Below are 26,826 nucleotides of genomic sequence, written 5' to 3'. Positions count from 1 at the left end.
TGTTGGGGGGTGGGGGGGTTGGGGGGGTGTAGCCTGATCTCACAGAGGGCTGTTTCTGACGTGCCAGTTCCTAATGTTGGATATTAAAAGTAAGGCACTGGGGCTTTTTCGCGGCTTCCGTCATCAATCCTTTCCACGGCCTTTTTCCCGGTTTGTGCTTCATTATTTTTGGGAAACTGATTCCAAGTCTTAGTAATTGCCAACTTATCTTTCCCTCCAGTCTCTTCCTTATTTACCTCCCAGTGGTTTTTGTCCCCCCACTCGTCTTCCTCAATCCCTCCCTTCATCCACGTTCATACCGTCTTCCATAAAGCGTATTTATTCGTCAGGATCTGTCGCTGCCTCCCCGTTTTCCGATCTCCGTTTTTCTGCCCTGTTTCATCGCGTCGTCGTTTACAAGAAACCCTTCGCGTTTGGAGCAAAGGAAAGACGGAGATTGATGAAGTAAACAGCAATAAAGAGACATGACAAGCGAGAGAGAGAGAGAGAGAGAGAGAGCGAGAGAGAGAGAGAGAGATTGTGTGGGGGATTGGAAAACGGGGGAAGGGGAGAGAAGGAAAGAGCAAGAGCTCAGGAGAAGGGGAAGAAGAGAAAAGCGAGAAGGAGAATTGAAAATCTCTGAGCCATAATCTTTACTCAGCCTGGAGAAGCTGTGCCAAGCTGACCACATACACACACACACACACACTTACACACACACACACACTTACAGTGTGGGTTTTAGATCAAGTGAAAATCAATTGAACCACCAGCACTTTGCATTTCAATGAGGAAAGTGTCCCCACATGTATGTGTAACACGTATGTGTGTGTGTGTATTTTTCGCGGTTTTTAAGCGCTCCGGGTTACGTGTCCGACACTGACGTATATGTGTTTGTTTGCGCCAGTGTGTGGATGGAGATATCAGCGCCGTGCGAGTAGTAGTGGAGTAGTAGGTCTGATCCTGACAAAGCCGGTGAATGTGTGAGTGCGCGGTATGATCCTGACAAAGCCGGTGAATGTGTGTGTGTGAGTGAGTGTGTATTTGTGCTTGCGGTAAACTCAGCCCACCAAATAAAATGAGAAAAGGTTCAGGGGCGGGCCAAAAAGTGGCCTTATTAAATGCGAGTTAAAAAAGCGTGGGGTCAGAGACTGAAGCTAAGCCTTTCTCTGGTCATGCCTTTGTCGCTCAGGCAATTCAGGCAGACAGCAGATTTGCCCACCCCAGGACCCGAAGACGCAGACGCAGCGGAGGCAGCAAAGTGGTGGGGTGAGGTGGGTAAAGGTTAAACACAGGGCTGTCTATTCCTGGTCCAAATCTATAACGCCAGATGCTGGCGGTTTGATTAGCGCTTTGTTCAGTTGACACTTCAAAAGTCGCAGATAAGCGTTAGCGCGGCGCTACACCGGAGTGCCGCCTCTGCCTTAGCAGTCGTGCTGTTGCTCGAATTCTTTGGTGTCCTTCCTTTGGATCAAAAAAAAACGTTTCAGCTGTAACTCTTCAATTAAGCACTTTATACCTTTTTCTACTTGTAGCAATCACTTTAGCCTCGAAACACAGACAAACGCTGTTTTAGGATTTGATGAAAGAAGAAAAAAAAAACACTGGTTCCCATTTGCTCGTAAATTCAAAGTCATTTTCTGCAGATGGGCTTGCGATAAGAAAAAAGGCACTATTTTTTTTTTTTTAAAGAATCTAGAAGTTTAGATTTAAAAGTTCCGAACAGTTGCTCATCACAGCGCTAAGTATTAAATATAGCAACAGATACAAACACAAGTCAAAACAAGTCTTCCTGCCGCAGTCGCACTGTAGCGGGTCAGAGAGAGGTTGCGGAGAAGAACCGCCGTACCGAGGTAACACATCCTTTGACGTACTTTTCTGTTACGATGTACTTTTGCTGTCTTGTGTTAGCTACTTCCCGTCTTAGTCAATCACAGCACCCAGCCTCTGTTACAAACTCTCTATCTCTCGCACTTTGTGACTTGCTGCAGACGAATTTCCGGCACCCAGCCTCTGTTACAAACTCTCTTTCTTTGTGACTTGCTGCAGACGAATTTCCTGCTTCTCAAATATTGATGATGGCACCTTTCGCCTCGAAATTAACTTCCTAAACTTATTTTTTATGTCTAAAATGAAAAAAGTCACTAGTTCTTGTTAACACAGTACTAACTCAAATAGTGGGGGGGGATGCGGGGGAGGAAGCGGATTGGGCGTGAGAGGCTTCCAATGGAATATGTGCGCCGCTGCTGTAATAAGCCTCCGGGTCACTAGGTGGCAGCAACGCATACAGTGGTTTGTGTAGAAAATAAAATACATATAATCAGGTTCTCAATAGTATTTCAATTCAGATAGGGGGCGTGAAAAAGGGTCCCCCTAGTGGAGGCCTGACAGACAATAATTGAGAACCACTGACCAACAGTAAGGTGGTGAGTCTTCAACAAATAACAGCACAACATTATAATTATAAATAATTTTTAAAAATGAAATAAAGTTTTTCATTCCAAAGTATTACTATATACGTAGGTTTGATGGAAAAACTGCATTCATATTTGATGGGGGTTAAGTTGTTTTTTTTGGAGTACTGCGTTTAGAGGGATAGCATCAAGAGTGAGACAGAAGATTGAAGACCTGCTTAGAGAGACAGATGGGTTCACAACAGGGGTGCGGCTACATCAGGGATCAGCTCTGAACCGTAGTCTTTTTTTGCAGCGGTGATGGACAGAGTTGACAGATGAAGGCAGGTGACACAGTGAATGTTAGCCAAAATAGAGAGCCGGTAGAAGTGAAGAAGAATGAAGGTTATCAAAAGCAAGACGGACTACGGTCGGTGTGCGAAGAAGCTGAGTCTGGAGTAGACACAATACCGGCAACTGACACAAAACAAGGATGAGTGTTAATGAGTAGATACAATTTTGCAAAATGATCGGGAGAGTTGCGGATTATACGTGGATAAAAAAAAGTGAAAAATGTAAAAATTGCAAAGTGATGGATAGAGAACAATGTAAATGTGCAGACAGGTGTCACGGACAGAGGCGGGAAAAGCACTAAAAAGTAAAAGTACCCATTTAAAAATCTACTACTAAAAAGTAAAAGTACCCATTTTAAATTCTACTCGAGTAAAAGTAAAAAAGTACTTTATTTAAAATGTACTTTTGCGTAAAAGTTAATTAGTTACTTTAAATTACCTGATTCCTCCATCCAAACTGTGAATGAATTGTTTTTAATCAACAGTTCAAATACCAGTGGAATTCTACGATCCATTTTAAACGCTTACACTGCAAATTCAAGCCACTAAAGAACACTTTAGTTCTGACAGTGACAGCTCTGTCCACCGGGGGCAGGAACATTTTTACATCGCATTATAAAAATTATTGCCTCGTTTGCATTTGAAAACAAAGAGCTGGCTGAGATACGGCCAAGAATTTGCTCCTCTTTCTGAGTCACCTCTGATCGTCAATCCTCAATCACCATCGTCCAATGACAGGCTAGAGTCTGTCTTTTAGTCAACGTTCTCTGGCTACAATAAAATAGTGGGAAAATGCGTACGCACACGCAGTTTTTTTTTTTTTTTCGGTGGGAAATCCGTACGCAATGCGTACGTCAATGCAGATTGTTTTTCCCCGCATTTAACGTTTTACTTAGTAATGCGTTCTTTTCCAACGTAGTAAAATACTTGAGTCCAAATGTACTTCAGTAATGCGTTCTTTTCCAACGTAGTGAAGTAAAATACTTGAGTCCAAATGTACTTGAGTAAAAGTAAAATGACCTATTCCCAAAACTACTTATAAATTACAAATTATTCAAGAAATACTCAGTTACAGTAACTTGAGTAAAAACCCCAAATCCCAAAACGACTTAAATATCACAAATTACTCAAAAAATACTCAGTTACAGTAACTTGAGTAAATGTAATTCGTTTCTGACAAATCAGAAGAGATCTCAGGTTTGAAATTTAGGAATGCTAATCTACTTCCTAAATTTCAACATTTCGACACCTACTGTAACGTACACGTTGAAGACATTCGCAGAAGGTTATGTTGGAGGATGTAAGAAGCTAGGATTTGATTTTTTTAGCCCAGGGAGCTTTTGACTTAAGTCAGAATTCCATTGCTACGGTGTGCCATATCGCGATTTTCGCCAGAAGTCAGAATTCACGTGTAAACAAGCCGCACTTGACAAGGATTTCATCCGCTTCGCTAACTACTTCCTGTGCAAATTTTGTTTTGACGCCGTATGTCGGAATGATGGAACAAGACTAGCTTAATAAAATGATGTGAGACGGCGACGTAAGAACAAAACGCCGGGGATGAGGACTTCGTCAACACAGGATAATTTTGTGACCAAAATGATGAGTGATGATTGGAGAGCTGTGGTCTTGGAAGATTATCCTTTGGTTTCCTTCCTGGCCCTTTTGACTGTCTACTTGTAAACACACAAACTCTCTCTCTCTCCTCTTTTCTTTTTAGAAATATTCGTCGAAAAATGTTTGGTCAAAGTGTCACACTTGCTCGATCCAACGTGCCGCTGTGTTATTTTTTTGGCGGCATGTGCAGCCTGCAGGAAAAGGGATTTCACCATCCAAAGGGGAGTTGGGCAGAGGGTGGTGGGTAGACAGCAGACCCCTTTGGCTCAGATCGGCTTGACTGCACCTCCCATTTGCTGTCAAAATGGGAAGATAACGCTCAAAAAAAAAAAAAAAAAACCCTCTCCTTACTGCGTTCAGAGAGGATGACCGATGTTTATTTATAGGACACGACTTTTCGAGCTGATGCTTTCGCTCGAGGAAGACTCATTAAAGTCATGTACAGCGATATGATTGTCCCCCACGTCTGTCTCACTTCTACCCTACTGCATTTTTAGTGGGATTTCCTGAAGTGCCAGCACGCCAGACCGAGAGTGTAATTATGGGTAACTAATGAGGTTAGGATCCAAAACACAAGTAGAGATTAGAATAAAGAAAAAAAAAAAAATGACCATGCATTATAGATGATCTCTCACGCGAACGAGCATCAAAGTCTCTTTTGAACAGCGAGTCTCGAATTACGACTTCTAAAGACTAACTCTACAGTGAAGTCTGTAACTTTTGTTTTTATAACCCACTCATCATTTTGTGGAAAATGAGTGATTTTTTTTTTTTTTTTTTTTTTTACAGTTGCAGTATGAGCTGGTATTTTTTTTATTGCCAATAAGCAGCCAAGCGTGTATGTGTGTATATATATACACAGTATACTTGTAAATATATAAATATATATGTATATTTGTACAGAGAGAGAGGGAGGCGACATACAGTAACAGTCCAAAAAAACTTCCTTCCTAGACACTTTTTGGCTAAATTATTTACTTATCCACACTTAGTACGAGTTTCATATAAAAACTTTTGAAGTTGTCATGGTGGTGACCCCTGCTGGAGATAAAAAAAAAAACCTGTATTTGAATTTAAGTGCAAGGTAATGACTTGTCATTTAAGATTTATCACAAGGCGAAAAAAAAAACGTATTGGGATTCTTAAACGTAGGGTCGTGGCCCAAACTTGGGTCACCAGTAGGATGTGTTGAAGTGTGCGCAGGTTTACGTAGACACGTTAAAAAAGTGTCTTTGTGATGATCCCATTTTATTCTGACATTTTATTTGACAATGTTTTTGCTTGAAGTTAAACTGTAAGTGGATTTACTTCATTCCCAAAGAATCCTGTCATATCTCTTATACTTTTTTCATTCAAAGATAATCTGGTGATGTTTCAAAACAGAAGCTCATTCAGACTCTGATACTAACAGAATAAAGTCTAAAAGATGTTTTATTATGAATATTTTATGATCCTCCAATGATGGCGCAGTATTACTGTTCCGCAGTAATGGCTAACACCGGCCAACATGTCCTTGGTACAAAAATGTTCTTCTCAAATAGTGGGGTGCCGGGGGGGAGGGGGGGGGGGCGTCTTCCAATGGAATATGACACACTGGACATAAGTGTACCACTGCTGTAATGCTTGAATGATAACTAGCCTCCAGTCACTAGGTGGCAGCAACTCATACAGCGGTTTGGTACGGATAAAAATATACATGTTATCGGGTTCTCATTACATACACTGCTCTAACCCATGTCTGAGCATGGACGGCTCTTGGCATAGGTGATAAAAGTGTTATCGCATAGATCGCCATCTGCTGGAGGGAGACTGGCGCTGCTAGTCAAAAATTGTGTGTCCAGACTGGACTGAGTCGCAAAATATTTAAAAACAAAACAATGAAATATGACCCCGATGCGAACGCTGAAAGATTGCAGCGCCGTTAGAAGCAGACGTGGCACAATGCATTGGTTCATTCCCCGCATTTTTAATTGAGAAAGATCATTAGACGCGCGTGGCAGGTAGGACCTGCGAACAAATTCGGAGGCGGATCCCAACTGCATCATTGTGATGTCTGTCTTGTTTCAAGTAAAAAAAAAGATGAAGCAGAAGCTTCAACGGAGTTGTTTTTCTCTTTACTAGTCCCCCGCTGTACGGCTGATGATGAAATGTCTTGAAAGATGAGAGACAGGGAAAAGAAAGACAGAGATATGTAGAGACAGAGGGGAGGGGAAAAAAAACACGGGAGAATGAAAGGAAAGATGAAGAAGAATGTAATTCCTGCATCGGTCGTTTGCTTCTGTCGCTTCTTTTGTCATTTCCACCTTTTCTCTCTCTCTCTCTCTGTTTACTGTAATTCACGCAAATACACAAATCTTTTTTTTTTTTTACCCCCATCATTGACCCTCTCTATTCTTGTCCACAACAATTGTTGTTACAGCTTTCTCTCAACGAGAGAGCCGTAAACTAAAGCAACTGCCACAAAAAGACGTTAAAAGAAAAGTGTGCATGTGATTTTAGGTTGAATCCATTGTGGCTCGTCACTTCCTGGGGGAAATTTCAAAGAGATTTATTCATCGACTAAAAAAAAAAAAAAAAAAAAAAAAAAAACTAAAACACTTTTTCACAAGACAGCAAATTTTAAGGCTTCGTACTTAATAATAGATTAATAGCGCTAGTAAAAAGTTTTGCAAAATGAAACTGGGTGCTGTTACTCATGATCGGCAATGAAGCGGGGGTGTACATAAACCAAGATGTTACCAAGATAAACATGGGCTGAGGAATGTCTTTTGAAGTCATTGTCACGTCGGAGCGTCGGCAAGGACATTTCAACAGGAAATGATTTGTTCTACATGGTTCTCTGGACTGAACTTATCTGAGATGTTAAGTTGAGGTCGCATTTCTGGATTAGGGGAAAATGTGGCTCGAGTAGCCTGCTATTAGTCCAGATCTTCGTCCTACGTATTAATAATCGTAAGTCATCGTTAAGACCTGTCAGTTCAATACTGTTGAGCAGATTTAATAGGGACAATTAATAATGCTTGCAATCCTAACGTTGTTGCAAACGTAGACAAAACACAACTTTAACTTTTTAACTTTTATCGACATGATTTTCTTCTATTTCAAAGTTTGATTGTTGCCCGGCATTACCTAGAACACGCATGGGCAAAATAAGGCCCGGGGGCCGGATGCGGCCCGTTCAGCTTTTCAAACCGACGCACTTTTCCAAAGTATATAATTTATTTATAGATGGTGTAGAAAAGGCTAAAAGCATCTTAGCATCTTAGCCTTTATGCATGAGTTTTACATTAATTTTTAGGGGCAATTGTGAAATTTTTAACAAATTATTACAAAAGAAATCTCTATATAAATGAATGCAAAATATGAAATACATTTTATATCTTATATTATTATAATATATTACATATATCTTTATAAATTATATATATATATTTATTTTATTTTTGTGAACGTCTGTTGTTCACCTGCTTTTATTTGGGGAAAAAAAAAGGCTGTCGCTTTTGTTTTTGCGGCGCTCAAAGGAACTGGAAAAGAAAGGAATGGCGCTTTCGCAATACCCCCCGCCACAAAACCGCCATCGTCCAATCATACATCCCAGCAACAGATACTGTGTAAACAAGATCCAAGACCAATCAAAATGGTCTGTTTTAAGTCAGATGTAGCATTAGCTGTTTAGCTAGAAATGGGGTAGGATACTTTACTTTATCCCCCAATTTTTATTTATTTTTTTTTTTTTAGAAATACTAAATATTCTCTATATTCTCTGTAAAAACATTACACGCATGTAACGAGAAAAAAAAAAATTTTCCCTGGGTTAGTATTATTTTTATAACAGGTTCAAGCAGCGAGGATTTGGCCGCCGTCCAGTTTTCCATCGTTAGAATCAGAACAGAATCAGAGGACAAATAAATTTGAACCAACATATCTATTTCAGACAACTCATTCAATTCTGTCTATCAAGGACATATCTATTCACAAAACTAGCAACAACAGAAGGCTGAGTTTCTTAATTATGCACAACCCCCTGCCCCCCCGGAAAAAAACCCAAACTTAAAATTCCTCATCTGCATTACATAATCTGTACTTTCAGATGTGCTCTGGTTGAATGAAAAACACGACTCTCAGTACTTTTGCTTAGCCTGTTTGTACCACTTGAATAAAATATGCATAAAATTCAGCATTACATCTACGGTGCCGGCGGGCTCTGCCATATGTTTGATCTTGTGTGTCTGTAGGCCGCAGCCTACATTCAAACACACAGTCCTCCCATGTGTATGAAACTCCACATTTGGTATAGACCTCAAGATGTGTCGGGCCTGGGAGGACGACACGTTTCAGTGTGCAGAAGAAAAGACATTTCTTCTCAAAAGAAGAAAAAAAAAAAAAAAAACCCAACACACCGAATGTGAAGTCACTTATGCTGGATCACGCTGTGTTGAGAGAAGACGTTTAGTTCCATCCTCTAACGCATAAAAAAAATAACCCAACGAGGGACAGTGAGTGAGAAACGTAACGAAACGAAGCTCGGTTGAGCACTCGTGACTCGAGGTTTCCTTGTACCACGAGGAAAATCTCCGGAGGTACCGCTGTATCTCGCAAGGGTTTCAACTGAGTATCGATGATAATTAATAAATGAAAAAAGCTAATGTGTCAGTTTTTGGTGGCTTAGTGGTTAAGGTTAAGCGGATTTGGGTCCAGAAGGCTTCAGGTTCGAGTCCACCAGGTGCCAAGTTACCACTGGGGACCCATATTTTCAAAAGTCACAAACCTTTGCGACTCAACTCAATAAACAATATTCGTCAATCACAAAATAAAGGTGTACCTGACCATTACACGGCGTACGTTCACATGCCGACAGAAATGTTCAAGTTGATCGGTTAAGGTTAGGGGCGGCTAAAAAAAGAATTTCCAGAGAAGTAAGTAAAAAATCATGTATTGGAGAAATGTATCAGTGTGAGGTCTATCTTATGTGTGTACCAAGGTAAATGTGCTTGGGTTTATTTGGACACTTATTTGCTGGCACTTCTTTACACTTGGAGGTTTTGTATCAGAACAGGCTGGTACGTTTTGTGCTGGTGCTAAAATGTGAATGGAGCAACATTCAAATGGAAACCAGTGACTTGAGTGGCTTTTAAATCTCTCTATTCAAAACGCAGAGGATTGTTACACCAAGTGATCAAATATGCACACGTCTAATTGTTTCTTCACAGGCAGCAGAAAAGAGAAAAAATGTTTAGCATGTTCTCGTGAGGTATCTTTTCAGACACCACATTCTCAACATCTGGCCGTATACTTTTTCCCTGACTTTGCTTTATTTTTAAATGAGCGGGGAAAAGAAAAAACAGGGTTTCTCTGTGTTACTGACGGTAGAAGAAACGTTTAGGTAAGGGGAAAGCAGGACACTTGCTTACTATGCGTTTCACTAGGGCTTATATGAGAAGGCATAGTATGGCAATATTTGCGGTTGTTAGCGCCTCACATAAAGCCACTTTTTTGGGGGTTTTTTTTGGCCTATCAGGGACATTCAATTATTGGCCAATCAGATGCTCCAATGTATCCGCCAATCAGATACCCAATATATAAATCGTAAGGTGAAGGCAGGACAACGGCGAACTTGCTTACTATGCGTTTCACAAGGGCCTATATGAGGTATAGGCATATTAGCTGTTGTTAGCGCCTCGCATAAAGCCACATTTAAAATGCACAGGAAATTTGGATTCGATTTTTTTTTTTTTTTCCGATTTCTCTATTTTATGACCAATCCGATTGCTCTGTTCTTCCATTTTTTTGCGCAATGAAACCGCTCCATTGGACAAAAAAAATGGATCGCATTCACGTATCATGTTAAATCAATCAGCCAACCAGACAACTGATTTTTTTTTCAGCCAATCATATGGCTCCATTTACATAGAAAATCACTCAATCACTGTCAGATTGCTCAGGTTTTTTTTTGTTTTTTTTTTGTTTTTTGGCCTATAAGGGACATTCATTCATTGGCCAATCAGATGCTCAAATGTATCCAACCAATCAGATACCCAAAAATACATAAATCGTAAGGGGGCTTACTATGCGTTTCTCTAGGGCTTATATGAGAAGGCATAGTAAAGCAGTAATTGTAGACGTTAGCACCTCGCATGGAGACACGTTTAGAGCGTGTAGGAAATCTGGGCTGCTCTGCATGTACGTGACAGGTGTGCACATGTGAGACCTTAAGACTGTGTTCACAGCGTTTGTCTTTTGAGTGAGATGATATTAGTGCAAATCTGAACAAGAAGAGTAATGACTGTGTGTGTGTGTGTAGGTGGAAGATTCTTCATGGTAGAATGGTGTCTTAATTAAAAATGCTGCCTGATGATGTTTATGAGATCTGCAGAGACAGAGGGACTGTTGTTTGTTACTAATCGCCGCCCTCCCTGTCAACGTGGAGGTTGACAGCACAGCACACACACTGAACCCTCTCACAGCCTGCTGCGGATATGTATATATGATACGTGTCAAACTCGAGGCGCGGGGGCCCCAAATGCGGCCCAGAAAAAGCAGTTAATAAAGTCCATGCCGCAGAGTTTCTTAACTTGATGAATTACACGTTTGACTGACACTAGGCCTTTTGTACAATGATCACATAACTGAAAAGCCTGTTCACGGAGGGAGAGGAAATTATTTTTTTTAGAAAATATCTTTATTAAAAGTTTGAGTCCTCTACTGACCTCGAGACATTTGATAAAAGTATTCTGTTTTAATTTGAATTAGGGATGACCGATACTAACTTTTTTAAATTTTGCCAAAATCCGATATGCCAAACACTCCATTTCTGATTCCGATATCACCCGATATCAATATGTGCAGTCGTTTTTTTCTCCACAACTGCGGTAAACATCTCAGGACCCCGCAAGCGATTCCAGCATATTTGGCGAAACACAGGCATCACATTATCGGAAAAAAAACGATAACGATTCTTACAGATATTAGCATAATTATGCTAACATCGGACCGACATCCCTAGTTTTAACGTCTGTGTCTGTCTGACAATATTAAAATAATTTCTTAAAAATGAGAAATGCCCGAGTATCCATAGTTGGAAATTCATCTTTCCTTACGAAGATTTGGAAAAAAATCGGATCTCCTTACGAAGATTTGGAAAAAAATCGGATAAAGATTCTGCAATAGTTGAGGATTACGACCTAAAATGTGGTGGAGCTGTGTCAGCACCACCTGCTCAGTTGCAGTGGCCATTTTACTCCTTCCACAAACATTGTGGTGACAACTGGAATTCATTGACATTCAACCATTCCCACACCATTTCTTTGGAGAGCCCTCTTCTATCACACATCATTTGACTCACTGCTGACACAGCCATCGAAGGCAATTTGAGGGTCAGAGTCTTGTGCAAGGACATTCCATGATAGCAGTGATGGGGCTGAATCAGCAGTAGCTCTTACCCCTCTTTAGCCTTTGTCCTCTTGCCTGGTATAACTACATTCACTTGACGTCATCTGTAACTACTGTACGGATGATGTATCACGCCTTTATGGTTTATCTAGATAATTCTGTCAATGTATTCCGAACACAGATTATACAAATAAGTTGTTCGATAATGTAAATCGCGGTTTTAACTTATACAAAATGAGTTCGGGAATCAAGATTGAGATTAAGAACGAGTTCAATAATGAACAAGGTTTATTTAAAATCAACCAACACGAGGCACAAAACGGAGGGAAACTGAATCTTCTAATCCAGGGGTGTCAAATTTATTCTGGTTCAGAGGTCGCATACAGCCTGATTAGATGTCAAGTGGGTCGGTTGGACCAGTACAATCTTAATATAATTACCATCAAATAACACTAAGTACATGTTTTTTCCCATTTGTTTCCCTGCAAATACGTACAAATATATTAGAAAAAAAATATATATATATTTAATTAAATATTTGACAAAACATCACTAACATGCAGTGTTTGTGCCTATTTTCACTTTTAACATTCATTAAGCGCGCGCTGAATTGAACCTCCCGGGCGGGCCGGTTTTGGCCCATGGGCCATATGTTTGACACCGGCCGCATACAGCCTGATTAGATGTCAAGTGGGCCGGTACCAGTACAATCATAACATGATTGACTATAAATAACAATAAGCCCAAGTTTTTCCCCCTTGATTTTCATGCTAACAAGTACAAGTATATTAGATATTTATTATTATTTATTTATGATTATTTAATTATATTTAAACTTTCAACTTTCAACATTCATTAAGCAGGTCGTATTGAACACCCGGGCGGGCCGGTTTTGGCCCATGGGCCGTATGTTTGACACCCCTGACCTAGAGGGAGGAGCCCCTGAGCCGCACGGTGGTACTGATACTAACTTTTTGCCTGTTTCCGAAATGCCGATATTGTCCAAACACCTAATTTTATCGATATAGGCCTGGCAATGTTTATTTATGTATCTGGACAAACCACTGTACGAGTTGCTGGCACCAGATTAATAAAATAGATTAATAAAATAAAAGCTGCAATGCAATGCCATCTAGTGACTTTCACTTTCATATACAGCTGTTTTTCCCCAAAACAGTTTTTAGTGCACACATCATTTGGCGAAACCCAGGCATTGCGTTATCGGGTTTCTATTATCAGAGGAAAAACCGATAATCATTCTTACAGATATTACATAATTATGCTAATATTGGGCCCAAAAAACATCAGCATTATTGGACATCACTAGTATTTTATTTAATTATACTGGGGTTTTTTTTTACACCTAAAGTAACTGCTGACACTGTGTTCTGCACCTTAAACAACAGAGAGATCAATGCGCCGTACCTTTGAGATCACAAATTGATCACTGTGAAGGCTACTTTCTCAATGTGTTAAAGATGAAGAAATGTCTTATTTAAAAAAAAAAAAAAAAAAAAAAAGTCTGTCTTTCTATACAGTGACTGCTGTTCGTCATTAGCGTTCAGAAAGCTGGGAGAAAGAAGCCTGAGGGAGAGAAGAGAGAGAAGAGGAGAGATGTCAGTAAGAAAAGTCATTTGCAGGACCAGCTCAGTGAGCGTGTGAGGCTGGAACGGGGGAAAAAGCTGAAGATGTGCTACACTCCACAAATCTTCTCACTTCAGACTCTCAGGGCAGTTATAAGACATCAAAAATCAAATTAGTTACAGCCGTCAGCTTTGTTTCGGGGAAAGTAATACATTTGAAGATATTAAGCGAGTCAGACATCTTAAATTGTAAAATATTTGCTGCTTTTCGCCGTCTTTTCGCTCACATTAATTGTATCTAGTGACGAGAAAGAAGAATAAAAGAAAAGGAGGATTTGAAACGGCATTGGTTAAAATTTAACACCGAGTCAAAAAAAAAAAAAAAAAAAAAAAACGGAGGACGAAGGTTTAAGGGCGTTCTGCTCACTTCAGTTCTGTGGTCTGAAATATGTATGACTCGTTTCCAGACTCAGTAACGATCTGGAACATTCACAAAAAGATCAAAGAAGACTTTTAAAATTGGATGGATGGATGGATGGATGGATGGAGAGACAGAGAGGATAGATAGATGGATGGAGAGATGGATGGATGGATGGATGGATGGATGGATGGATGGATTGATAGAGTACAGCGGAACAGACACGGTTACAGGCGTCCATTACTGTAGTGTAAAAGTACATACATTTAAAGTAGTAAAATGTTTAGCACATACATTTGCCTTCTACCATTTTCTAGTAAAGTAACTTCGCTAACACTGTGGTAGCATCATAATCTAGCACATAAAAACATCAGAAGAGTCTGACTTATGCCTGTAAGCCATGATGAAGGGCAAAAAGGTTCCCAAACGAACAACAACAAAAAAAACATAAGAAAGTGAATGTAGCACAATCCGATGTTTGGAGCTGGGTGATAACGTAGTCGCCTACCCCGGTGTCCAACTAGTTCCTGTGTGAAATTTGTTTTAACCCCGTACATCGGAATGAAGGAACAAGTTCGTAAACCGAGGTCCCCGTATTGAGTATCCCAAGATACTCAAGATACTTTCATGTACATTTGCCCAGAATTAGACTAGTTTCTGACTACCCCAGAAGCCGAATGTATCGTTTCCTTTTTCTCCACTGAAAACCGAGTTTTTTTTCTCCACCGAATTCCCTCCCTCTTCTTAAATTTGTAGTTTTCTGTTGTGTTTCACATATAATTATGTCATTCTGGGGTGACGTTTTACACTTAGGTTCCAATTTTAATCTCCCTCATCTTTATTATTACCAGTAGCTGTAGTAACAGGAGCGGTCTCACCTTCCATTTTTCTGCTGGGTTAAAACAGCAGGAAAGAGAAAAATCGATCTTGGCTGTGAAAATGTTTTTGGAACAGACTTTTGCAAGGAAAAAAAAAAAAAAAGGGACAAGATTGTTAAATCATAGAAATCGTCATAAAATTGTCCTCGGTGTAGTTCGCGTTGGGTCACACAGGCACACTCGCCATTTCCCACAAACAGCTACGCCACCTGCTGTATTTAACACTGCCTTCTAGTTTTTTTTCGGGGTTTTTTTTTTGTTTTTTTTTATCAGTCTAAAAAATGGTCCTGGGTGTCTTAGTGAAATTGAGTGTTTTTTTCTTATACCGAGATACTGCAGATTTTCATCGCACACGTGTACAATGACACTCGAGGTTCCAGCAGAGAAAATTAATTGGCATATTGCAACCGATTGGTTATTTTTAATTCTTTCGTTTGGTAGCAGATATCAGTTCTGTGGAAATTCCACTGTTAAACATATAAATAAATAGTTTCGAGATAAACTTGGAGAGTTTCGAAGCTGTGAATTCCTGTTACACTCCATGCATTCTATTTCAAACGCAGCCAATGTATTTATTAGATTGGAATCTGTACAGTGTATAGAATTCAATCAGGAAACATTGGAACCATTTGTCCGACTCTGTGTTGATGTAGTTTAATGCCTGTCGGAAATTACACTATCTCCTAAGGACCAGTCGGCCGGTATCAGCTGTTACTGCGGACCGGTAACAACGCGCCATTGTCAAAGGACCATTACATTTTCAAAATAAAGCATCTTTCAGACTATATTTTTCAGTATCAGAGTCTGAATGACCTGTTGTTTTGAAACATTGACAGGGAAATGAATTTGAATTAAGTGAATTTGTAAAACTGAAGTACATCTTTTCCACTGTGTCCCGATACTAAATGACCTACGGACTGGCATCGGACCCCGCACCTGGGATTGGGAACCACTGGTTTAGATGAAATGTTGATCTGAATGTGTTTCTTTTGACATAATTAAGGTTCTTTTCTCAGTCAATTGTCCTAAGTCGCTGTCTACAGTAAATGTGACATGTCCTATACGTCTTTTATGTATAACCTTACTTCTAAGAACAGCCTTTATGTGTATTTTCCATAGAATGGTTTGATAACAAAACTGGTTACAAGAGGAAAATACGTATATGTACTAAGACTTAGCAACAGGTTGGCACAATGTTGCTAAGCATTAGTATTTTTTTTTTTAAAACGTATTTACTATTTCGATGATCATGATGTTGATATTTTACACTGCCAAAGGCGATTTGTGCAAATGCGTTAAGGAAATTAAATATTAACCTTAACAATTAGGCGTTTGGCGTTTCTTTGTGTTTGTCTCAACGTTTAAAGAACGCTTCCGAAATTGTAATGTGTTTTCATTTGAGTTCCTAGTCAGGCAAGTGTAATGGGGGGAAAAAAAAAAAAATTCAAGTAGGTTAATTTAACCCAATGACATCTTTAATTACATAATGCAAACCAGCGCCATTTTAATTAAATAATGAAAACCAGCGCCATTTTAATTAAATAATGCAAATGCGATGTTTTGCTCCGTAATAGAATAATGGATCATTTTTTTTCTCTGTGTGTTTAATGAAATTACGGTAGCAAAAGCATCATTTGTTTGATGAGCTAATGCTGACCGAATAGAGGAGATCCTCCTGGTGATAGCCGAGGATGACGACGACTGGGGGGAACCATTAGGGCTTAAATGAGTTTGTCTGTGTTTCTCCTCCCGTTGGCTTTATCTGGTAAATTTTCATTATCATATTTATTCTTCCTCGTACTTGAGTTCTGTCCCAAAACACTTTCGAGAAAATCGCACCCAAAAAAAAAAAAAAATACAGGAAAATAATAGGCCTTACTGGGAGAAAGTACTGTTTGAGAGAAAGGGAGAGGGAGAGACAAAACTGCCCTCAGGGTGAAGACCTCCATTCAAGGTCAAGAATTGAGGTCTCCACTTTGTGCGTGCGAGTGATGACGGGTTGGTGCGGCTCGGAGTGCATTCGAAAATACCATGTATCTGGGAAAAAGGAAAAAAAAAAAAACGACCTTTATTTGTAGTAACCTTTCGTTGCATTCAGTAACTAAAGTATTTCACCAAACAGAATAATATTGAACTCCCTTCTATCCTAGTTGTGTCAATGGTCTGTAGCCCAGCACTACACCCGACTCATATCAACACTACAACTTTACTACCTCGGTTGCAGTATTACATTTAAATACATATAAAAAAATTTAAAAATTAAATCAAATACATTTTAAGAAACACGCATTATAATTCATTCCATAATTCATCCTTGTTTTTTTTTTCACTTTTACTGAGTATTTGATCTGATTAGAATGATATACTAGTCTGTGAAAAAAAATATATTTATAAATATATATATATATATATATATTAATATATATTTATATATTTTTTTCAAACATACTTGAATCAGGGTTGTCAGTTGATTCAAAGTTTGATTCAGATTAATCACAAGGTGAACGTTGATTAATCACGGCTGTAACTTCTCATGATTAATCGACATTTTAAAAATCAAAGAATGTATATTGCTGTAACAGACAGACAAATGACAACAGGTAGACTGATGAGTTTGACATCTGGACAAACATTCGCTAAGTTCCGATCTTGTTTACATGTCCCGCCTCCCAAGCAGCAGTTGTTCTACTTATTGGCTCTCGCCCTTTACTGTTCCTCCTGTTTATTGGTGAATTCGTCGCTGATTCGCTGCCAGATTTACTGACGAACAATTAATAATTGTCACCCTGATTTACCGCGTAACTTCCTTCTTCGTCTTAGAAAGAAAGTCTGTTGGCTTGATTTGAAGAAAATCTGATTTAAAAAAAAAAAAAAACAACAATAAATGAAATTAGCGAAATTATTAGATATGCTATGTGCACATACATTAAAAATGTGATTAATCTTTGCAAATCAACAGATTGAATTGCAGTGATTTCTACGGCCATAATTTGTAGAATTTTCTCAACGTGCATTTCTGTTTCACTTACAGTTGCAAATGTAAATTTTTTTTTTCCCCGTCTGTTTCTGTTTAGGAGGAAAGTGATTCAAAGTTCTACTGTGAGCTGTGTGACAAACAGTATGTGAGACACCAACAGTTTGACAACCACATCAACTCCTATGACCATCACCACAAGCAGGTGAGTCACAACCTCGGACTCTTGACCAAGGTCACTGCTGAGTCGTGTATAACTTACGAGGCCCAACACACGGCGGTGATCAAAAATCAAGCAGACGCGGGTGACACTTGGAAATGCAGAGCACTGCAGATTCCTGGAGGTCAACTGTTTCTTATGAAGCAGATGGGTCGTCGATGGAGTAGGCGGTGCACGGCTTCAATTATTTTATGAACCAAAGACAAAGTAGTTGCGATTTTCTACGATTGTTTTAATTGTGAAAACATTTTTTTTTTTTTCAAAAACGTATGTAAACTTATACTGAACGTCCACGTTTTATGGGGTCATCAGCCTGCGCCGTTTCGTTGTTACCTCGCCATCTCCGACAAATGTATTAAGAAAGACATTTTCATCATTCCGACGTACCGCCTTAAAAAAAAAAACGCACAGGATCTAGTTACAAAGAACGTCTTTGTTTTCGTTCACCGGTTATGCTACATTCACTATCCTTTGTTGCGTTCTTTTTTTCCACCTTCATCATGGCTCCCAAGTATGTACTCATGTACAGTATGCGAGTTCCAACTCATGCCGAAAATTGAGTAACGTTGCAGTTGTGTGCAGGTCTTTTACTGTACAGCAGGGGTCACTAAATATATTTATATAATTGTTCTGGACAGAATCCTTGGGGGCCATACACAAAAATCAAAAAGTCATGTTTTGTCTAATTTGTGTTATTATTTAATGTTTATTTTGGAATGGGCCAGATTAAACATTTTAGTGGGCTGGACACCACAGGCCGCAAGTTGACGATCAATTTGAGTAGACTGAGCATTGTCTTGAATTTTGTGTAATTCAAATAAGTAAAAATATTAAATAAAATTTAACATATTCTTTTGGACTCATCACGATTTCCTATAAAATCCAAACTAATAAAATAAATAAATACAAGAGCAAATATCAATTTTAAAGATTTTTCTGTTTGTTCAGTGTTTTGTCTTTTAGGAATTTGCAGTTACTTTGACGCAAAATAATTGCAATACATTCCCGGGCCATTTACCTTATGCATACTTTAGTTTTTGAGGGAATTTAAGGGGGTCTAAATACTTTCCGTACCCACTGTATATTTAATGAAATATAATTTGACAAAACATCATCCACATAAAGTGTTTTGTGCAGTTTACACTTTCAAAATGTATCAAGCTGGGGCCAGATTGAACCCACAAGCGCTCTGTTTCCCAAAGACTGGGTCGCTGGGGCCAGATTGAACCCACGAGCGCTCTGTTTCCCAAAGACTGGGTCGCTACCCTCGGGGGTTTTTTTTGGGGGGTCATCTCGCATCATGTTTCCCAGGAGGTTACGAATAACGTCTATTAACTTGGGTCGCGAAGGGTTTGTGACTTTTTAAAATACGGGTCCCCAGAAAAAAACGTTTGGGAAACACTGCCCTGGCGGACTAGTTTTGGCCCACGGGCCATATGTTGGACAGTTCAGAATAAACACCGTATCACTATCTAATGTAGTAAAGAAGGTAAACACAGAAACGTTATTAAAAAAAACAAGCAAAAATAGTGTGTGTTTACGTCTTCATTTTTCACACTAGTGTCTGGAAGAATCAAACAGCCAGCTGGCGCTCGTTCGCTCTCCTCACTTACACCAAGGATGCTGAAGATATTACACCAGCCCTTAAATCAGTCCACTGGTTGCGTGTCAAAAGGATGGACTCTGAAATCATATTACCTGTCGGTACAGCACTTAAACGCCTCAGGCTTTAATACAACCCTAATCCACTTGTGTGTTATAATGCTTTAAAATGCCTCGGGTCATCTGTTTAAAACATGTTCTCGGAATCAATAGTCATTTAAAGAAACCCGGCATCTAATTTTGATGTACCTCACATGTGTAGCTATAAAACTGGACACACTGTACAGTACATTAATAATGCAGGAACAAGACCGCCGACATCCTGCCAGGGTGTAGGCTCAATTAATTCCACTTCCTACCTTCTGCAGAAACATTGTTTTCTCAAGCTGGACATGTACATAACTGGTGGATAATAGAGAGAGAAAAAAAAAATGACAAAAGGTTTGGATTTTAGTGACATAACGGCTGGCACGAGAATCCAGAATGTGAATCTGGGTAACGTGGGCAAACAAGTGCGTAACAGTCGTGTCCTAAAATGAAGCCAACTGTTTGGGAATTTTTTTTTTTTTTTTCTGTGCAGCAGTCCGATCGGCCAGTATCACCAGTAATACTGCGCCATGGTTGAAGGTTGTTTTGACACATTGCCAGATTATCTTTTAATGGGAAAAAATTAGAAGAGATATGACTGGATTCTTTTGTAATGAAATAACTTAGTAAAACTGAAGTACATTTTTGTCACTGTCCCCCACTGCGACCCGATACCAAATGACCTACGGACCTATGGACTCATCAGACGAGCTTCTAAACAGCATTATCAACAGACACGTCAAAACATTACGCCACCTGTCTGTGCCACAGATGTTTTTTTTTAAATCAACGGCAGTCGATGTTTTTTTTTTATATACTGTTGTCGTCATAAATTAATACCAACGTATCGTAAATGTATCTCTGCTACAAGAGGCAGTTTTCTTTTTACAGCCAGTACATTTGATTTGTTTTCTATATTAGAACAGCTGCGAAACCCAGAACCACCTGTACAATACGTAACAGTGATTTACTGTAATATCATCAGCAAAGAAACAATTAAATTTGCTACATGGAAGGAGCGTCCTCTCCGGTGTTTGTGCCCAAGGGTCTGTAGATTCATCATCAGACAATGTACTTGATCATAGCAGTATTTTCAACCGTTTATATATTTTACCAGACCATATTTTACATATTTAAAAATAAATTTGTTACTGTTACTAATTTTAGTAAACACCAGAATTAAAGTTACTTGGCTAAGTCAATTAAAGCCTTAAAATAAAGCTGTTTTGTAAGGCGGACAATATGGTTCCTCGACGTCTTGAAACTTAAAAGAAACGAAAAGATTGAGCACAGCAGGATTCTTAACACACACACACTTTACCCTGTGAGCTCTGCCAACCTTTTCCTGGAGTGGTTTTTTGTGTGTGTGTGTATGTGTGTGCATGTGTGGTAAGTGCGTGTCGTCCAACAGCCATGGTAATCCAGGAGGGCAGTTTAACGCCTCATTTTAATCTTTTGATCGAATACGAAAAGAAAAGGACCAAGTTCTCTTCCCTGTGGCACCCCCTAAACACCCCTACAATATACAAACTCTCTAAATACTATGGTTTGCTGTTTTATCATATAATTATCCTCTTGGCTCGAGACCTTTTCTTGTGTTCTGCTGCTCCTCTCTCATTGAAAAAATATAGCATAAAACCTGCTGTAACTTAGCACGCTTACAGTCACGCTAAATTGTCGCTCAGTCAAATCAGTGAACTGCGTAAATATTCATTTTAACCCAGACCTATGTTTCACCGTAACCTCCCCTTTATAATACTACAATACCCTTATAACAGCCCTTAACACAGGTGGCGGCTCACCGGTGCCGAATCTCGTTGTACTTTCTGTGTAAAGTGCGGTGAAACTCTGATACATCACGAAGCAATATATGAATAATTAATTCCTCTTTACTTACTGATTTATTCCTAAAGTAGGGTTGTCCACCCAGAGGGTCCATGTTTGGACCTTGTTACTTGCTAATGTGTCCTCAGGCAAGATATTTAACCTCAAGTTACCTATCAAGCTACGTCCAAAAAAAAAAATCGAGAAAATTTGGAAAGCATCATCTGTTGGGTATCAGGCATGAGGGAGCTGTATAAATGTTATTGAGAGTAGCAGAAAGTATTATTTTTTTATGTAACGATTTTACACTGTTACTAACGCATTTCTGGTCTTGCAGCGACTGAAGGATCTGAAACAGAGGGAGTTTTACCGAGCGCTGGGCTGCAGAAGACAGAGGAAGCGCAGGGAGAAGAGAGTGGCGATTGTACAGAGGAGGCTCCAGCAACAAGAGGAAAGAAAGACAGAAGAGTGGTGGGTTAACTATATATATTTATATATATATGACAGAACCTTAACATCTGCGCCATTGTGATTCGGTAAAATTAACTGCGAGCCTGGAAAGATGCCGAAACCTTTCTACGTTTGAACAAAGCTTCCATGCAGCTGATATGAACTTGGCTTGTTGTAGCTAACAAAAAAAAAGCGTAATAGAGAGAGACCAAACAGAGATCGGAGATTTTATGAAAATTTATGTGAATGCAATGCTAGCACATGACTGTACAATTTAAGCTCTGAGCTTCATCTCCGAACCTGATGAAGCCTACGCAAGGAGAGGGCACGTAAGTCTAGCGCCTGGAGATACGTTCCAACATTAACGACCCCTAAATCAATGCATTCAGCTGAGATTATTAATGTGGGTTTTTCTTTGTTACAGCGTATGCCCACGCATGTTGGAAACGGCTTGATGTTCTGACTGATATGTTAGTTATATGGGAGTGAGATTGCAAACCAGTGCTCTGTTTAAACCAGGCAACCAATACAATGGCAGTCTAGTGTTTCTGACCAATCACCATTGCAGCTGGGTATAAAGTTGAGACTGAATTGGCGAAAAAACAGTGTGACTTCCGGTACACAGATGGGGAGAGGGAAGTGTGGCGAAATTGATTTTTCGGCTGGATTTCAGCTGCTTTTCCGTGTCTACTTTTTTTTTTCCTCCCCTTAACATTGGTTTACAGGTTACTGTTTTGTATGGATATATATTTTCTAATTTATTCTTATTGTCCTAATGATCACTTTCATCCTCCTAGTGCCCCTGGTTCTGGTCCTATGTTCCGATCCACTACTGTGGCCGTCAATCCAGTGAGTCAGACCAGACGGGAGAACAACTGGGTCGACATGTACAAAGGCAGCTCCGCGCTAGAGACAAGTGAGCCGTCTTTTTTTTTTTTCTTTTTCTTTTTTTTTTTTTTTTTTTAGCTCTGCAGCCAAGTAGTGAGCAGTTTTAATAGCTTATGAGTATGTGTTTATTTAGGTGACGAGGATATTACGCTCCACGTTGAGAGATTAAACAGGGCTGGTGTCCTGCAGTGACGGTGAAATATCATTATTGACGCTTGACTTCAAAGATAAAAAAAATGCTGAATAACGTTAGCGTAGGGAACTGCCAAAAAAAACAAAAACAAAAGAAAAATGACAACTGAAACGAAACTGTAAGATCACTAGATTAGAGCCGCAGCTCCAGTTTAGACGTCAACTTTAGGAAACACTGTCAAATAATTGTCTAGAATTGTCCTGACACTGAGTCAAGAGCTAAGATTTCGTTTTATACTTTTTGAGATGCACCACCATGGAGTCAGCTACAGCTTGACTTGGGCTCGAGGTTTAGCAATGTAAGTTAAAAACCCTTACAGTGTATGCTACATCAGGGGTGTCAAACATACGGCCTGCGGGCCAATACTGGCCCGTTTGGGGGTTCAACACAGTCTCAGGTGAAGAAAACAATTCATGTTAGCAATATTTTGTTAAATATTTCATTAAATATGCATTTTGTAATACATTAGATTACATGAATACATGTTCTAATATATTTGTATTTGTTGCATGAAAAAAAGGGGTAAAAACATAGACTTATTTTTATTTGTACGTAATTGACATCTAATTAGGTTGTATGGCTCCCCTGAACCAAATTTAGTTTGACACCCCTATGTTAGATCATTGACTTTTAAAGAAAAGTAAACAAGTTTGGCGAGGAAGTAGAGGAACATAGTGAAGACACACAAAGCTACTTAAAAAAAGAAACTGGGATCGGATGTTTTTTTTAGATGGGAGCAAAATGATGGGAACGGCTTGAAAGGGAGGATTTTCAATCATCTTTAAAAGGATTAGCATAAAGCTGCAAAGTCGGCATATATACCGTACCGCATGACTTGATAGTAGTGAGTTTAAGCTTTGTAAAAAAAAAAAAACATTATATATGCTTGTCATTAGAGTGAAAAAAAATGGATTTAGTTGACTTTGTTTACATGTCTACATTATGGCCATCAAGCTAACTGTGGTACGAGCTCTGATGCTCTGTGGAGCTGTACACCTACCCTACAGATGTATTCGCATCTGTAGTATAACAACAGCGTCCCTCTAATTTAGAAAACATATAACCTCAACCTCAATAACATAGCCATTAGCCGTAAAATGACCCCACCCACATTCTAATGGGACATAAGAAATGGGAAATAAGTTGCAAATACCAATCATTTAAATGATTTTACTTCTTTTATAACTTGAAGAATAACTTGGCTCGTCACTTCATCAGAGGTCGCCACAGCAATTGTCACCAATCTCAGCCCTTCGCCAATCTCATCCCTCTTTTTGTCATTTGTTAAAATGGAAGATTCATTCAATTCTGTTAAAAGGTCTTAACATTTATATATTTCTGCGGTGAGAAAGAAAGTGTTTTTGTTTTTCCCTTTCTAAAAACATTGAGATTCAGATATTCTTGAATCAACGGAATGTCACCGGTATTAGCTGCTTCAATAGCTTCTGCTCTCCCTTCCTTCCAGATTCTCAAATACCACTGATTGAGCCTTTTCTTCCCGTGGACCCTGCGCTAGACCCCGGACGTCTGAGCAACAGAGAGTTGATGTGTGAACAACTGGAAACCAAGGATGCAGCTACAACTGCTACAGTTAAACCCTGCATTATCAGGAGGACGCCTCTGGACTGCAGTGACCTTAAAAACACCACCGTTCTGCCACACTACACCATCACTACCAACGCCGGCATGGGCGCGGAAAAAACAAATGCTTTGAACGCCACAACAAGAAGACGTTTTAACAAGATCCCATGGGCTCATAACCACCGGCATGGGCGCGAAAAAAACAAATGCTTTGAACGACACAACAAGAAGACATTTTAACAAGATCCCATGGGCTCATAACCATTTAAATAGCTCCATTACTTCTAATGAGGTCTCTGCCAATGAAAATACTAATGGCTCTATTTTCAACAAAACCATGACTAGCTTTAGCGGTGAGACCGCTACGACCTCCACCCTCACCACCGACACTAATGCAACAATTAGCAGCATCAACATCAACCGGCTCCGTCCTGTGTCCTTCTCGCTGCCTAAGAGGAACTGCATCCTCCTCCACCAATCAGCCACAGTTTTCATCCAGGCTGGTCAGAGCTCCGGCTCGTCCGGGAAGTCCGAAAGATTGACGGGACACGTGAAAACCAAAGACTTGGGAGAAAAGGTAGAAAGTGAGCAGCCGAGGGCTGCGGACGTTACTGCTGGAGCCGTGGCTCTCTTGGACACTAGGATCCGGCAAAGCGTTGGCGCTAGTGTGTTCTCTGATAAGGTGACTGGACGGTTACCTGCCAATGAGATCTCAGATTCTCTATGTGTTGGCACTAACAATAAGAGTGGACCCGAAATCAAAACTGGAGACGGAGACTCTAACTTTAACAATGATGTTGAAAATCAGAACGCATTAGACAGCAACAAGGAACTAAAAGAAGTGATCAGTCCGGCCGTAAATCCCCCCAAAAAATATACTTGTGGCGTTTCGGCTGAAAGCACCGAGTCTTTAGTCCAAGTTCAGCCCCAGGAGTCCAGCTTCCTCTTGTCAAACTGTGCTAAAGACTCAAGTCTTTGCCCATTAAGTCGCCCCAAAGAGCCATTTTATCGTGTCCTCAGCCGCGACGGCAGCAAAGTCCACCTTTGGCCTTCTGAGATGATTAGCTACACCAAGGTGTCACCGTCCATATCTTACAGCGTCAACCCTCTCCTGTACGACTTCAAAGCGAACCACAGGACCAAAGAAAAGTGTGAGGATAAGAACGGCGAGCTGAAGGACTGCGGCAAAAGGCCGTTTGTGATCGAACAACTTACCTCCTTACGGAAGACAAAAGATAAGAAGGTGAATGTGGTTAAAACCGATGCAAGTGAGGAACAGCGTAAAGGAGGACAGACGGGGAGTTCTCTCGAAGTAAATCGGTGTAACAGCGCAGAGCTGTCTCCGTCTGGCTGTCATGATGCTTTAGACACTTTGAGTTGTGATCCCAGTCCTACTGAAAGCCGACTTGGATTTGCATTAGCCATTCAAAAGTCTGCGGGGAGGGGGAGGAAAAAGAAGAGGAGGCCAGGGGAGAGGAAAGGAATGAGAAAGAGGGGAAGAAGAAGAAGAAGAAGACGGAGAGGAGAGCCTGCCGATAAAAAAGACACAGTAAAAGGAAGGAGGGTAATGAGTAGTGTGTCTGTGAATGAGACGCTTGAAGATAGAGAAGAAAAAAGGTTGAGAGGAGACGGCGCTGAGAAAGGCGAGAATAAGGTAAAAGGGCTATTAAGCAATTTGGCAGCAAGTCAGCTGGTACGAGGGGAAGAAAAGAAGACAATCGACGAAGAAAAAAGGATAAGAGATGATCAGACGGAACGGGAGAGGGCAGGCAGAAAGGACGAGAAGACGGGAGAGCTATTAAGTAATCTTCCTGCGGATGGCTGTAATCGGTGTAACCAGCTGTGTCTGCAGGTGAGAAGGGAGACCAACCGGTATCAATCCCAGCAATCAGCCACTGGGTGGGAACATGGCCTCGGAAAGCTACTCTGCAGGGATGCTGCATGTGAATCTGTGATTAGACCTCTCCACGGTTCTGCAGTGGAAACACCACGCTGTCTTGCAATTACACCAAAACCTGCACACAATGACATAATGACAGACGAGACAGACGGGGGCAAACGGGCAGAAAAGAAGGAAAGATTGCTCGAGGAAGCGCGGCGGCATCTGGGAAAGACGGCGATAAGCCCCGCTCAGGATGCTAAAGAAAACGTGTGCAATCTTGAGATTAGCCACATTTTCGCCTGCCAGGACGAGGCACATGAACTAAGAAATTGTCCCCTTCCTGCGTCTCACGGGGGAATAGCGGGAGATCAGGGGATAAGTCCGATTCCTGCTCGCCTAAGAGAAACAGCAGATAGTCAAAGACAAGCCTCGCCGACAGGACATAGCAATCTCACGTTAGATCAAACCCCACGCTGGTCTGAACCGCAGACAGAGACGGAAGAAAGAATCAGACC

The 26,826-nt window shown here is 40.2% G+C and overlaps 1 protein-coding gene across 1 annotated transcript in view; it reads left to right on the top strand.

The window, feature by feature from the left end:
* Positions 1-24,669, top strand: part of LOC107989327 (uncharacterized) — a 56,329-nt gene extending 31,660 nt beyond the window's left edge. The window contains exons 2-5 of the mRNA XM_025060965.1: positions 17,685-17,789; positions 21,655-21,788; positions 22,565-22,683; positions 24,314-24,669. Of these exons, the coding sequence (XP_024916733.1) occupies positions 17,685-17,789; positions 21,655-21,788; positions 22,565-22,683; positions 24,314-24,669 (714 nt within the window). The remainder of the gene's footprint in view (positions 1-17,684; positions 17,790-21,654; positions 21,789-22,564; positions 22,684-24,313) is intronic.
* Positions 24,670-26,826: the final 2,157 nt, after the last annotated feature.

This window comes from Cynoglossus semilaevis, chromosome 12 (assembly GCF_000523025.1).
Source record: "Cynoglossus semilaevis isolate Cse_v1.0 chromosome 12, Cse_v1.0, whole genome shotgun sequence".
In the NCBI taxonomy this organism is placed as follows: domain Eukaryota; kingdom Metazoa; phylum Chordata; class Actinopteri; order Pleuronectiformes; family Cynoglossidae; genus Cynoglossus; species Cynoglossus semilaevis.
The sequence above is the reverse complement of the archived record's forward strand: the minus strand, read 5'-3'. Positions and strand labels throughout refer to the sequence as shown.